This window comes from Seriola aureovittata, chromosome 9, assembly GCF_021018895.1.
Source record: "Seriola aureovittata isolate HTS-2021-v1 ecotype China chromosome 9, ASM2101889v1, whole genome shotgun sequence".
Lineage (NCBI taxonomy): Eukaryota > Metazoa > Chordata > Actinopteri > Carangiformes > Carangidae > Seriola > Seriola aureovittata.
The window spans coordinates 17,923,737-17,938,743 of NC_079372.1; the positions used below are offsets into that span (position 1 = coordinate 17,923,737).

At 38.5% G+C, this 15,007-nt stretch overlaps 1 protein-coding gene across 2 annotated transcripts in view; it reads right to left on the minus strand.

The window, feature by feature from the left end:
• Nucleotides 1–2,342: 2,342 nt before the first annotated feature.
• Nucleotides 2,343–15,007, minus strand: part of LOC130175415 (plexin-A1-like) — a 260,949-nt gene continuing 248,284 nt past the window's right edge. For both annotated transcript variants that reach the window (XM_056385882.1, XM_056385881.1), the window contains exons 30-33: nt 14,644–14,813; nt 13,299–13,511; nt 10,384–10,534; nt 2,343–8,415 (exon numbers count right to left, since the gene is read on the minus strand). In XM_056385882.1, coding sequence (XP_056241857.1) covers nt 8,320–8,415; nt 10,384–10,534; nt 13,299–13,511; nt 14,644–14,813 — 630 coding nt within the window. In that variant the 3' untranslated portion in view covers nt 2,343–8,319. The remainder of the gene's footprint in view (nt 8,416–10,383; nt 10,535–13,298; nt 13,512–14,643; nt 14,814–15,007) is intronic.

Here is a 15,007-nt window from a genome sequence, read left to right on the forward strand (position 1 = left end):
TGGACACTTTTATGCCATGCTATACTATGACATTTTTTTGCCTTTTTATGCCATGCTATACTATGTCGTTTTTTACACTTTTATGCCATGCTATACTATGTCGTTTTTTTTACACTTTTATGCCATGCTATACTATGACATTTTTTTGCCTTTTTATGCCATGCTATACTATGTCGTTTTTCCACAAATTCGGGCTACGCTATACTATTACATTTTTTGACACTTTTATGCCATGCTATACTATGACTTTTTTTTTGCATTTTTATGCCATGCTATACTATGACATTTTTTGACATTTTTATGCCATGCTATTCTATGACATTTCTTTACACTTTTATGCCATGCTATACTATGACATTTTTTTACCTTTTTATGCCATGCTATACTATGACATTTTTTTACACTTTAATGCCATGCTATACTATGATGTTTTTTACACTTTTATGCCATGCTATACTATGATATTTTTTACCATTTTTTGCCATGCAATATTATCACATTTATTTTGCCATGCTATACTATGACGTTTTTTTACACTTTAATGCCATGCTATACTATGATGTTTTTTCCACTTTTATGCCATGCTATACTATGTCATTTTTTCACAATTTCGTGCCACGCTATACTATGACATTTTTCGAAACTTTTATGCCATGCTATACTATTACATTTTTTGACACGTTTGTGCCATACTATACCATGACATTTTTATGCCATGCTATGTTATGACATTTTTAAGCCTTGTTATACTATGACATTCTTATGACCTACTATACTATGTCGTTTTATTGACACTTTTATGCCATGCTATACTATGACATTTTTTTACCTTATTTTTCCATGTTATACTATGACATTTTTAGCCATTCTATACTATGCCGTTTCTTGACACTTTTATGCCATGCTATACTATGACATTTTCTTCCATTTTATACTGTCATTTTTTGACACTTTTATTCTATGCTATAGTATGAAATTTTTTGACATTTTTATATCATACTTTACCATGATATTTTTATGCCATGCTATAGTATGACATTTTTTGACCTTTTTTTGCCATGCTATAGTATCACGTTTTTGCCATTCTATACTATGCCGTTTTTTGACACTTTTATGCCATGATATACTACATTGTTTCCTCACACTTTTATGCCATACCTATACTGTGACATTTTTTCATCTTAGTATATCTTAGTTTTTATGCCTTCATATACCATGACTTCCCGGGCCTGTGCCCTTTCTATGTGGAGTTTATGTCCCATTATTCTTTGAGTTGTTTTTATTGCTTAATATACTATCACGTTTTTATGCCGCAATATAATATTGCATTTTTTTTCCTATTAGCTTGACATATATGTCAATATATGATAGTGTTCCAATTTCTAACAGGTCTCATTTTTATATATATAGGTCATAATTTAAATACATATATGACTTTACTTTATATGTACATATATTTCATATGTCAAAACATATGTACCTTTGCGCATGGGCATTCCTGAATGTAAATTCAGATATTATGTGTTGATAAACTGTTTGGTTGACGACAACAGAAAGCCACTGTCCTTGTTTTGGATGGGTGGCGGGGTTGTAGCATCTTTACCAATGTTGAAACCAAACCTACGCCCTTGGTTGGGGAATCACTAAAGTCTTTAGGATTCATTTTCTTGGCACCATGGGTATCTGTAGCAAATTTCATGGGAATCCACCATTGACACTTATGTGTTTCATATGTTATGTGTCTGCTTGTACTAGAAAACCCAAGTGTAAGACATTGTATTTTTCAGATTCATGATGAGGTAGCCATTTTTAAATATTCACAGAAGAGTCAAATTCAATGGACCAAGGAGATTCTCAAATTTTCTACTGCATCATTATTGCAACAATATGCTCATACCTGACAGTGTCGCTTAAGGATTCACTGGTCTGGCACTTACTGGGACAATTTCAGTGTTTTCACGTGGATGTTAAAGCGAGTGGACAAGGATGGGTGACTCTACTGCTACTTGAGACTGAGCTCTACATCTTCCTGGCTCACAACATGAAGGGATTTCTGACAGTCTGCAAACTAAAGGCTTATCATCATTTTACTTCTCATCTTTGTCAATGTGTCATCAACATCACTGCAGTAAAACAGAGGCAAAATCAAACAGAAGCAGTAGATTTTGCTTTTTCCAGAATACATAGAGTACAATAATACTTAAGTGCTGCTTTTGATCTCTCAAGTTCTCCTGTGGTGACGTGCACTTGAGATAAACCTAAAACTTGTCCAACTTTCAAATCCAGAACTCTGAGAGTATGCAAGGATGGGGAGGGGGAATAAAAACATCAGACGAGCCAGATTTAGCAAAAAACATGTTTAATCTCTCCTTGATGCGTGTCTATTTACACGTAATAAATCTGCAAAATAGGAAAGAGCAGGATATTTACACGGGCGTGAAACAGCCAAAACCTGTCACAGCAGCTTCAAGTCTGAAACTCTTAAAAAGGTATCAGAATTCATAAAGTATTAAAACTCTTTAAGGTATTTTTTTCTTTCTACCTCTCTCCTCTTTAATCTGTGTGTGAAGATATTTTACGTCCTATACTCCTTCTCTGAAATGTACTTTAATCAAAGTGAACTCAGCAGGTGAGGAAGCTGGAGAGTTGGAGCTGGAGGGAAGAAAAACCCACAAGTGTTGCTGTTGAGGGGGAGCAAATCAAAAATGACAGATGAACCGGGGACATATTAAGGTTGTGCGGTGGTGTGTCTCTCTATGGGTGGGAGGTGGTGTCATGTTGCCACCAACATGACAGCCCATATTGAAAAGTATATTTCTGGTATACTTCAGAATAGATTTAAAGAATGCTTTCAAAAAATCATGCTGGTAGCTGGAAACATTTTTTGAGAAAATGCTTTCTAACATTCTTTTGGAGAGTTGAATAAGTAGACTGACACCACTATTATGTAAACTCCATGAGGCTAGGTTATCTTTTAGCAGAAAGGCTAAAAGCAGGAATAAACAGCTAGCCTAGCTCTGTTTAAAGGTTAAATTAACAGCATACATGTTTATATGCTTACTGTATTAATGCTTGTAGATTTTTTATTTCCCTTCAAATAGAGCAAAGCTAGCTCTTTTTATGCTAAGCTAATCTAACCATCTCCTAACAGCTTCATACTTAAAGGACAAATTAGCATTTCTTTTATCTGCTAAGTTACTTTGTTTACAAGAGTGACAACATCAATCTTATGTCTCAGTGTTAAGGACAGAACCGGAGTCACAATGTAGTTAGCTTAGCTCAACTTAGCATGAACATTGAAAGAGCATATCATGCTCAACGTCTCCAAAGCTAACTTGCTAAGAAATGTATCTTGTTTTTCCAACCCCAAACTACAAACTGTTGCATTTACTTATCTGTCTATTCCAAAGTTAAATAAATTATAAATAATTTCTTCCTCATTAGCTTGAAAGGCGTTGGTAGCTACTCCTATTTTTTCATTACATACAGAGCCAGGCAAGCTCTCACATATTATGCTGAGCTAGGTCAAACACATCCTTACTGCAGCTTTGTAAGAAATAGGTATCAACCTTCTCATTTCACGCTCAGAAAAAAGCAACTTTAAAATAAACAATAGTTGCCAAATTGTAGATTTAAATATATTTATATGACCAATCTTTAACACCTATCTTAAATCATATTCTTAAGTATTATGTAAATATACATAATTTTCAGTATGGTAAGAGGCTGACAAGGCACGGGGAACAGTTTTGTATCGCTCATTCACTGAGAGAATTTCTCCCTCCACCTCTTTCTCCCTCCTTCACCACTGTCTTTTTCTATGTGGAGAAACTGAATGCCACAGATGTAACAGAGTGGAAAATGAAGCGGTACCATGGCCTTCAAAGCACTTCCTCTGCCTTGCCCAAGTCTTTTCATCTTTTGCCCCAACAAGTGGTGAAGCAGAAAACAAGTAGCAAAGCTAAGAAACAAAAGCGCCAGAGACCATGTGGGCCTTATCCCGCCATTTTTCTGAACTTTTTTTCTCTTTTTTTTCTACACCCTACAAAGTAATCCATGAGGCTTACTAACTAAGCCTCATTACATTTTCCACATCACTAAAATCATCTTTACAAGTCTTCATCAAAAGAACAATTGAGCAAGTGAATAGCAGTCAAACATCAACACAGTGGTCCACATCCTCAGACTGTTTCAGTCCTTCATTTAAATTGAACAAAATGTGTTAATGACTGTCTGTACATGGAAGTAACATCATCTCAATTTCACCATTCATCAAGCATAAAGACAAACACTAAATACCTTCAATGAGGAGGTTTTTAAGTGACTGTAAGTGAGTGCAAAATCCTTTTGTGGAAGAACTGAAAGCAGATGGATCAAAGATAATTTCTTGTCACGGAGATGTTCTCCTGATGTGGATGAATAAAGCTTTGGTCAGCGGTCCTGTATGTTGTTTTACCCTGTGTAGATCAGTGGTTCAAGTATTGAAGCACATACAGTACGTTTCATTCTGTCCAAACATGTTTATGCTGTCAGTTGAAAACATGGCATCTTAGTGTGACAAGAAAATGTACACTGGATTATTAAAGGGTTTAATAAAAAAACAATAATCTATCATGGGGAATTTACTTTTGTTGGACTAAAGAATTTTTTTTTTTATATTTGAAAAAATATTTACCATCCTGATGACTTAAAAAGAGAAAGCTGGAGTTGGCTAAATAATTTCCAAATTTTGTGTGTTACTGAGCCACAGGGCTTCAACAGGGAACTGATCACATTTTTTACACCTCAAACATGAAAACTGTAGGGAATATATATTGTTCATTTTTATGTGGATATAACTCGGGAATGTTGTTTGTTTCATTAATCTGACCAACTTTTAAATTAGCATGTCAGTTAGCTAATCATCTGCAGCAGCTAACATGGCGTGGGTAGCGCCTACCAGTGCCTTACTGGGACATGAAATGATAACTAAAGTTATTTCAATCTTCATTCAAAACTTCATTGTTATTTTCCAGGTTTTGAGAGACTGCTCCTCAAAAGACAAAATCCAAAGGGTCAAAGGTGCAAATTTACCACAAATGTTGACTGAAAACCACTTGCACCAAAGGGGAGTTTGCCCTATAATTTCATTCTGTAAAATAGCTGTGACTGAACAATTATCACTCAGGATATGTCAGTTATTCCATCTGGTGCTTTTGAAGTGTTGCTCACACACTTAGTCTTCTAGCTACGGGTCTTCTGTATTCAGAACAAACAAAACAATGTGATTTAGTCACTACAACTTCCACATGTATTAAACTTGTGGAATACAGATTTCTACAATTATGCCAGCTAAATTCCATTCCATTTATTTGACCTGATAATTTAGTTTTAAACCTCCCTTGATTGTAGATTTGCAATCTTAGCTTACTGTACTTATAATTACAATTCAAAAACATATGAGTGTGTTTTTCCAGATAACATTTTAAACTTAGAATAAATCCTTAATCGTGTGAATGTGAATCAGAGAAAGTTTCTAAGTGTTTGCTAGCCTAAAATCAGCATGAGCAATCAGCATGTCCCAAGAATTTGAGACAATGGAGAATGAGAACACTGGGGTGCAGGTCTCATTGCAGATGGATTGCTGCTGTGTTAGAAAAGGAGTTTCCCTTTGCTCTGCTGGATTGCACTGAAGAGCAGCACTTACTGCAATCACAATGATCCATCATCAAGATGGAAAAAAAACAAAGAAAGTAAGTTAGTAATGGCTGCCATCTCAGTTTCCTCTTCTCAAACTGTCTTAGTGTGGGCTTGTTAGCCAGAAGAAAAGATAAGTCAAAGGGTTATAGTAACTTCCAGTTTTAAATAAACCTACCAGGCCTTTCACAACAGCCCTGGTGTATCAGGTTCCTGATGTAACTTCAAAGCTCTGTGCCATTTGGACTTGCCTGAGGACTCTAGTTTCAACTGGTTAGAGGCCTTTCTACTATACCCCAGGGAAAATAAATCTGAGGGAAGCAATGCTGAAGAGGAAGAAAATGAAAATGATTGTGAGGCATTGGTAACTGTTTCCTTTTAAAGTGACCTGTTTTACATTCTGTATCAAAAGAAACACACAGGGTTAAGTAGAGGAGTTTTTTTTTTTTTTTTTGTCTTGAATTCAACTATCTGATCTGGTTGAAGATGTGTGTGCTCTGCTTTTTACATGATGGATAACATACAGTATACATTACCCTGGTTTTGTTTAACACCTTTCAATCATTTTTTAAAATGTATTTTCTAACCTTCTTTATTAGTCTTGTAACCCTTTTACAGTCATAGGAGAAAGGAATGTCTTGTTTATGAATGCATGTTCTTCGAAGCACTGCAAGTTAACGCGGAGCAGCATGTACTTAACTTTTTTTTTTTCATACCCCTATAAAACCACAGAATGAAAAAAAGGCCTTCAACTGGTACAAAAACACTCACATAAATCAAGCTACATTTCATCATCTCTTCATAAACCACATTCACATTTCAAAAAATTGAACTTTTAGCTTTTACTGTATTAACTGCAGACTAAAAAAACAAAAAAAAACAAGCCAAAACCAGACAATACTGTTTCACTGTCTTCTGTTTCACACCAAAACTAGCCGTCATACTGGATGGCACAGCTAATAAAATGGTTCAGACAAGTGGGGAAGTCTATAAAACAAGAAGATCAAGAAGTTGCAGGGTCAAACTTAAATGACTGCCTAATTCCTCTATAGTAGTCTGCTACCATGGAGCAACGAGGCTGGCCTCCACAGAAATGACTTTTTTTTTTCATCTAAATAAGCTGACCAGGTGTATTTGGTTTCTTTAAAACAAACACAAGAGCACTGTAGGTCGGTTGGCTCACAGGTGACTTCCAGACATCATTAGTCTTTTTAGTCTCTTTGGAGCCAAAGATGTAGCACACAACGGCTCCAAGACCTCATGAAATATAGAAAGTGTCTGTAATTATATTTATGTATATATATATATGTATATATATATATATATATATATATAGATTTATATATATATATATTTTTTTGCCAGTTACCTATTTTTAGACTCTCACTTTCAGTCAGTAAGCATGACAACATTTTCATCATAGCACATTTCATCTAACGAAAAGAAGTCTCTTTGCACTAAACAACATTCAAAGTAAAACATGGCACAGGACGACTTTTTCCTTGTGTTTTCATAATTTTTCATCTTGGAAATATCAAATCCTCTTCTCGAACTTATCTTTTGTACATTTAAATGGAAAACATTTTTTTCAACTTTTCATTTGTTTTAAAAACAAAAGGTTTGTATTTATATATCTATATATATTCATATATCCTCTTCTCTCTTTTGATTTAGCTTTGTTGTGCAAATTCAGCAGTAACACAAGTGGCACAGCACTGGGGAGAGTAGGCAGTTTTCAGGGGGAGAAACAGAATTGAATGCAATAACAAATCAAATGCAGAGTTCTGAAACTGAAATGTCCTTTGATTGACTACAGTGGAGTTCTTGTTGATGAGAGAGTTGGAGAGTCAGTACTGGAGGAAGAGTTTCCCTGCAAAGTCCTTCCTCCTGGTTGCCCTGCAGTGGCAGCAACCTATGTGCTGCCAAGCATCCACCCTGCCGAAGTGTCTCTGAGCAACACACTGAATCTCTACCAGCTCCATGGCTGCTGCTCTGTAGCCTGACCTCTGACCTGCCCGCCGAGGGCAGAAACAGAAAAAAGAAAGGGCTCAAGTATCGAGATATATATATCCTGGATTTTTATTGGCTCACAGTTTGAACCATAGCCTGTGGCTGTGGAAAGCTACCAGCTGGTGACTGGTACCTTTCCATTAGCATCTCAGCTCTGTATCCAGCTAGATGAGTTATTGGTCACCACTGTGCATGTACCGCTCCTGATTGTGGCCAAAGTACCCAACTGCTACTCCCATAGGAGTCTCGACGTGATGAGGGCCTTGATGAAAATAAAGGCTCTCCTGAGCTGAGGTCCATATTTGATGAAACTGAGGGTGAGTTTGATTTGGTTGTTCATGGCAGGGTTGGTGGCTCAGAGGGAAAAAAAAAAAAAGAACTAAAAACAACAAAACGCCAACCCGCCCGGAGGGGCCGTAGTTCCAAACTCTGCTGTCTCTCCAGTGTGCTGCTGCTGCTGAGTGCTTGTGTCCTTGCAGTCTTTTTCTGCTGCTGTTGGTTGTTTGTTTGTGAGGGTGATGACGACAGACTTCAAATGTCGAGGGTCAAAATGTCACGGGCATCAAAGGTTGTCAGGGAAGGCGTGTTGGTTGGCCAGTTCTCCAATAGCCCAGGCGTGCGGTTGGCCGGTCCTCAGCTAGCCAGGGCCATGGTGTCGATCACCTGCTCCAGCTTGCCACGTAGCCGCTGTCTGCGCGACTGTTCATCCTTCTGTAACGCTGAGAGGATCTGGACACAGATATGGAAAAAGATAGCTGTTATCAGTTCTTTCATTGCTGTAGCACGCAGCACACTTCAGCTCTTTAGCAGAGAGAGTGCTCTGATGCTAATTTCAGCTTCCCTGTTAGTGATTACATTTTAAACAGAGGTTGGCGGCCAGGTGTTAGGGCTAGTGAGATGTCCACAATGGCATGTTCAGGGCCACTGGGAGTGTGTACAGGAGTGTGTGTGTGTGTGTGTGTGTGTGTGTGTGTGTTTTATTTTGTGTGCCATGAACAAGGGAGGGAGGAGCTGGTACAGTATGTGCAAAAAGACTGTATTTATGTGCGCATTTGTCTTCTCATAATGATGTGTGTATGTGCACTAGCATGTGTATGCGACTGTGTACATTTAAGTGCGTGTTTGTGCGTGCGTGTGAGGTCAGGGCATGTGTTAGAGGCGACAGGGATTGTGCAGCTGCCTACATCTGGATAATAGGCTGTAATGAAGGGGAGCATTTGGTTTGAATGGAGCCACCTGCAACCAGCCAACATAACTACTGTAATACTGCTGCTATGGAGGGATGGAGAGGAGGGGATGGAAAGAGGCTGAGACAACTTATCTTTCACCACACAAAAGCCTGTTAAAGTTGGGAAAAGCAGAGGTTGAAAAGGACATATGGCTGTCCATCAGAAGCCGGAGGAGGAGGTTAAAAGTCGAGAGGGGGGTATGAACCGCAGTGACTCATGGGAGGAGAAAATAAGGGGATGGAGAGGACAAAGGATAATGAGGCAGGAAAGGAGAGAAGAAGGGATAAGGAGACAGAGGAAAGATTAAATAGCTAGGGGGACATTTCTTTGTCATTTCAGTTGTGTGTGTACAGAGTCTTAATGGGTTAGAGTAGGGTGCATGCTACAGATTTAAGGCTACATTATCAGTCCACTTAAAATAGGACATTTAGCACACACACATACACACACTCTTTCAGCAGAAGCAAATAACACACACACAATTTAATTTGCAAGTATTCACAAGTCACTACTCTGTCTTATACTCTGGTTGGAAACACTGTGCTGTGAGTCACAATTTACAGCTTGACCACATAAAGGAAAAGTTCAACATTTTGTTAAATATGCTTATTTGCTTTCTTGCCCAGAGTTAGATGAAAAGAATCGATATCACTCGCATGTCTGAGCGCCAAATATAAAGTTGTTCACAGCAGCTGGCTAGCCTAGCTTAGCACAGACTGGAAAGGGGGAAGACTCTAGCCTGGCTTTGTCTGAAGGTAACAAAATCCACCTACCAGCACCTCTAAAGCTTGTAAATTAACATGTTATATATTGTTTCTTTAATTCGTTTGAACACTTCATACAGTATACAGATAGGAGAATGGTAATGATCTTTTCATCTAACTCCACTCTACAGCAGCAACTGTAGTGATAGTTCGCTGTGTCGTTCTTGTCCGTACAATGTGCAGAGGATTTTACGGTCTGAAGGAGCACTGAAGGGAGGGATGTATTTGTTTTTCTGTTGAACAGTCAATTGAAAAGTCTTTCTCCAGCATTGCTTACTCTACCTTTAACTCTCAGCAAGGAACCTTATTAGCATATTTCCTGAAATGTCAAACTATTCCTTTAACAGATGAACCACAGACATGCAGAAATGTCAAGTTTTTAATCAAGCAGCAGCAGTAGGATACTGTACATGCAGGTCTTTGGGAAAAAAAAAAAAAATCACATAAATTCAATGAAGCTCCATTAGGCCCATAATGTGTTGAGCTCATGCCTTAATGTGCATCCTAATGGTGATAATACCTTCCAGCCTGTACTGATGTGGACTGGTTATCAGTGTAATTGAATTAAAATGACCTCATGGTATTAGTCAAGCCAAGTGAAGGGAGGGGGGCAGGTTGGGGACGACAAAACAGCACACCCTGCTATCAAATAATTCCAGCACTGGATTCTGTTTGATTCTATTGCACATCCAGTGGGAGCTCACCTCGTCTTTGTATTTGATGATGTAGGAGTAGATCTCATGAAGTGCAGACATGCTGTTGAACTGGCTGAGGTGCAGGCGGGACTGCTCTGCTAGGTAGGCACTCATGTCCTGATCACTGATGGCTGGCATACGGGAGATATCGGAGTAATACCTGGAAGAGAGATCAAGCAGAGGTTTGAAGAATCATTTGCAAGCTTGACTTACAAGTCTGGAATTATTGGTAGTTAGATATTATGAATGCAAACATTGGGCGCTGGTGACCAGGAGGACTGATGCAGTTCAAACTTCCATGCCCAGTATTGAGCTGATGTTTCAGTGTCATGCTCAAGGGCACTTTAGCTGGACAAATGGACACGTGAGAGAAATTACTGCATCACTACAAAGCTGAGGAGTGGACTGTATATCACAAACTATAAATTGCCACAGTCTCCCCCCTTTGTTTGTGAGTTACAGCGTTGAATAATGGCTGGAAGTGTTTTTGCAGAACATAATGTGTTGTCATCACGTCATCATTTTGTCCTATTAAACATTTGTGTTAAATCGTGTCATAATAAACGCACAAATTCTTGAGTTATGGCCAAAAATGGTGCATGAAATTGAAATGAAATGTAATCAAGGCTTTCCTGAGATATAGCATTTACGCAAATGACATGTAGGGACATGGTGCATTGTATTATTATTATTATTGTTATTGTTATTATTATTATTACTACTACAGCTACTACTACTACTGGAGCACTATGGTGAAGAGGGAGCTGAGCTAGAAGGCAAAGCTTTCGATCATAGTAATGAGCTTTGGTAAGTGACCTAAAGAATGGGTTAGCGAATACATAAGGACCTAAATGCCTTTCTAAGTCAAGGCTCAAAAGAAAATATCAATAATAACATAATAACACTGGGGAGAGCCTTTTTTTTTTTTTTTAAATTACATATAAGGTTCATCCTCCCTTCCCACCCTAATAATTTCTGTACAGTCCCTAATCCTGACTTCACTTATTGAGGTCCATTCTGTATGGGCAACAGCAACCTTCCCATTATCGACTCAGTGTTGTTGGCTGCAGCAGAGGAGCAAAAAGCCCAGTGAATGTGAGGCAAGCAGTTAACAATTCAGTATATTAAGAATATATCCCAATATTGAGCTGTACCTCAACCTGTTTCCAGAATCCATATCTCGACTATCTCAAGGTTTACTGCAGCGGGGCAGGTTGGGGTTGAGTGTGGGTTAGGAGGCATAATAGAAACGAGGTTTAACTGCACCCAATTAACCCTCACCTATAAATCCTTATCTCATACTGCCTCCAAATGCTCTCTGAAAGCCTTAGGACTTACTGTAGCACATTCAAGTATGTTGTTCTTTAAGTGTTGCACCGGCAAGAAGAAAAAGGGGATTGAACTTTGGACATGTCATTTACTTTTCAGCTAAATTCCTTACTCAGATTATTTTTGTTTCACACGTAATTATTCCCATCAACAGTAGCTGTTTTCTGCCCTGTGAATGTGATATCTTGGAAATTTGGGTATCGGTAAAATCTCAACATCACTGCGTGCTGTGGGAGCAACCGCAAAGCACATTGCCAAACAAGGAGTCTGGGAAGTAGCAGTCTAGGAAAGCTCCTTAGCGATTATTGGACACTTCCCAAAAAGTGGAAAAGACAAGTGTTGCAAGCGTCAGTGGTGCATAACTTATATTGAGTTTAGTTAAACATTCTGGCACTGAATAAAAGATGTAGGGTGAGGCAGAGGGAGCCTCTGTTTGGAGAGAGAGGCCAAACAGTTTCTACGAATCCTTGATGTTTCCTTTCTTCACAATATCGGTCTTTGACCTGAATTCACAAGGTTCAAAATGTCACAGACAGAACTGATAGTACTGATACCTTTACGCTGTGTGTACTATACATTATAATCCTGGAGCAAGATTTCTGTACAGGACATTACAGGACATAAATGCTTTATACTAATTTAATCCAGCTCTATACACTTCAGTGAAATGATTTAAATGATTAAAATAAAGTTCAACCTGTTGTGTTCCTTTTATATCACAGTTGTTGTTTCCTTAACATTGTGTAACGAGTGTAATAACTTTGATCTCATGTCTCTCACTTTTCTTTGCAGACACTTTTGCCATATTGTGAACCTTTTCAGCTGAGAGCAGTCTGTCTGCAGGGGGGGGGGGGGGGGGCTAACTCAAAGTGTGCATAACATTAAGTTGTCCAAATCACACAGAACCACACGAGATGTCAATACGAGATGTTGTCGGCAAGATTGCTGGTCGTGACAAGAGAGCGGTAGCTGCTGGACATAAGGACAAAAAATACTGTTTTAAGCCCGTTTCTCCATGATTTCATGAATAACTTTCACTAATGTATACAAAGAAAAACAGTACTATAAAAGTAATGATTTCCAACAACTCCACATAAAATATTATAAGTTACAATTTACTGTGATTAACTATCATTTGCCATCTATTCATATTCTACATCCCCCTCCTCCACCACTTCCTCCCCCCCTTGCCAGTAGATGAGTGTGCCTCTCTGCTTAGGACTGAGAGTGAGCAGCTAGCCGCCGTGCTGACCGGTAAAAATGGTATCTGTTGCATTTTCATCTGCGGGTTGGTGCTCCTGTCATTGTCGTAGCCTCCGTGTGAGACACGTCGGTCACTGAATGTGTTTTTAAAAACTTATTCAGTGGGCCAGCGTGGCAGCTAGCAGCTGGTTAGCATGGCTGTCTTGCTTAAATCCCTTTAACACTGGATTGGGAGGCACAGCCGCATGACGTAATATGAAGTGGGTGGAAATGGGTTCCTGTTGTTTTCAGCTTACCCCAGCTCATAAGGATATACTGCGGATATACTGGTAATCTCTAGTTGAGTGCAGTTGATCTGAATGTCATTTTGTTTCGGTTAAACGTTGACTTACCTCTCCACCCAGTTTTTGTAGTTAGGGATGTCTTTAGCGTAGAGAAGCTTATTTGAAGGCGAGTCTTTTCCTAGTTTGTGTTCTGACGTTGAACAGGAGTCCATGAAGGTCTGGGCCACCACAGACAGACAGGCGTCCGTGATGCTATTCTTATGGATGTCAAATACAAACTGGGGGTTCTTGATGACGTTCACCCAGAACCGCAGAGGAAGACTGGAGAAGCCAAGAAAAATACAGAGTAAGCATGCAGTAATTAAATGTGACCTGGTAATAGCCTATATTACCACGCCCCTTGTGACAGCTGTCTTACACCATCATTTAAGATGATTGATTGCCTTGCCTCAATTGCTTAATTTACTATTGTACATATAGAACTATTTCATTTCCAGCACTGATTAGTGCATTGTGTGCATTAAACCTTGTTTTTCCTAATGGTTCATACGGTCTTTATTTTAATCTTGCTGAGTAGGTACTATGGCCCTCAGGCAGTGTAGCAGCTGACTGGTAGAAAATGTAGTTTGTCAGAATTTTATACAAAGATCATCTAAATGCTGTGCAAATATAGCAAAACCTGTTTTCATGAAATAAAAGGAAATAAATAATGTATGGAAACAAATATTGCAATACCAGTCTGAAGATGTTATTAAATCACCCAGTAAATTATGACCAAGCATCCGACAGCAACTATTTAAATTTTCTATGCATTTTGCAGACCTAGATTTATTGATTTAATGACTTTGGTATTTACTCTCCAGACATTAGCAGACGGGCTATAGAACACTACCATTATCAGCACATCCTATTCCATAAAATATTCATTTTCATGGCCATTTAAAGATACTTTGACCACGAATTCCACCCTCCATCAGTGATTACCAAGCCGCCAGAAACACAATGATTTAGACCCCAAAATGCAGAGAATGTCCCCTTTTTGGCTAAAACATTCATTACAAAAGAAATGAATAAAACTACGTATAACACAATGATAATGTCAGTCTTTGCATGATAACACCCTGTAATATTGGGTCTAATATTGGGATGTAAATAAATAAGTCAGCAAATAGTAAGAAAATCCCATCAAAATTTCCTAAAGCCAAAGGTGATGTGATGAAATTGCCTGTTTTGTCTGACCGACAGGTTTAATATCACATAAGACAAAGAAAAGCAACTTCAGAATGACTTGAATATATACTTAAAAGTCACCAAACATATTATTGTTGTATTTTTCATTTGTGAATGGGCTGCCATCTTGGAAACTGTATCCAGTTTCTATAATACATGTACATCCATGGTAATCATCATTTCAGTTGCTCCAGGTAAAACAGAGAGCAACCCTCCCACTTACCAGTTGCTCTTCCAGGTATGCCGTACGTCGTAGTCTGTGATGGAGTGTTTGTCGGCCTGCTCGTCCAGGAAGTCAAACATGTATTTGATAGCCAGTGGCAGCGCACTGCCTCTGTGGGCCGTGCTGAAGATGGTCTCGAACAGGTCGTCCACAAACTTCTGTAACGTACCCTGAGTGACAGAAAGAGGAAAACGAGAAAAACAAAAGAATTGAAATTAATGAAAAATAAATAAATAAATTAAAAAAATGTGAGTTCTGCAATTTCCATGTTTTTTGTGGGGGAATAAATTGAATACCAGTTTGAATACCAGTTGACACGGTGTATAAACAGCAACCTGCACTGTATGTACCACCATAACTTGTT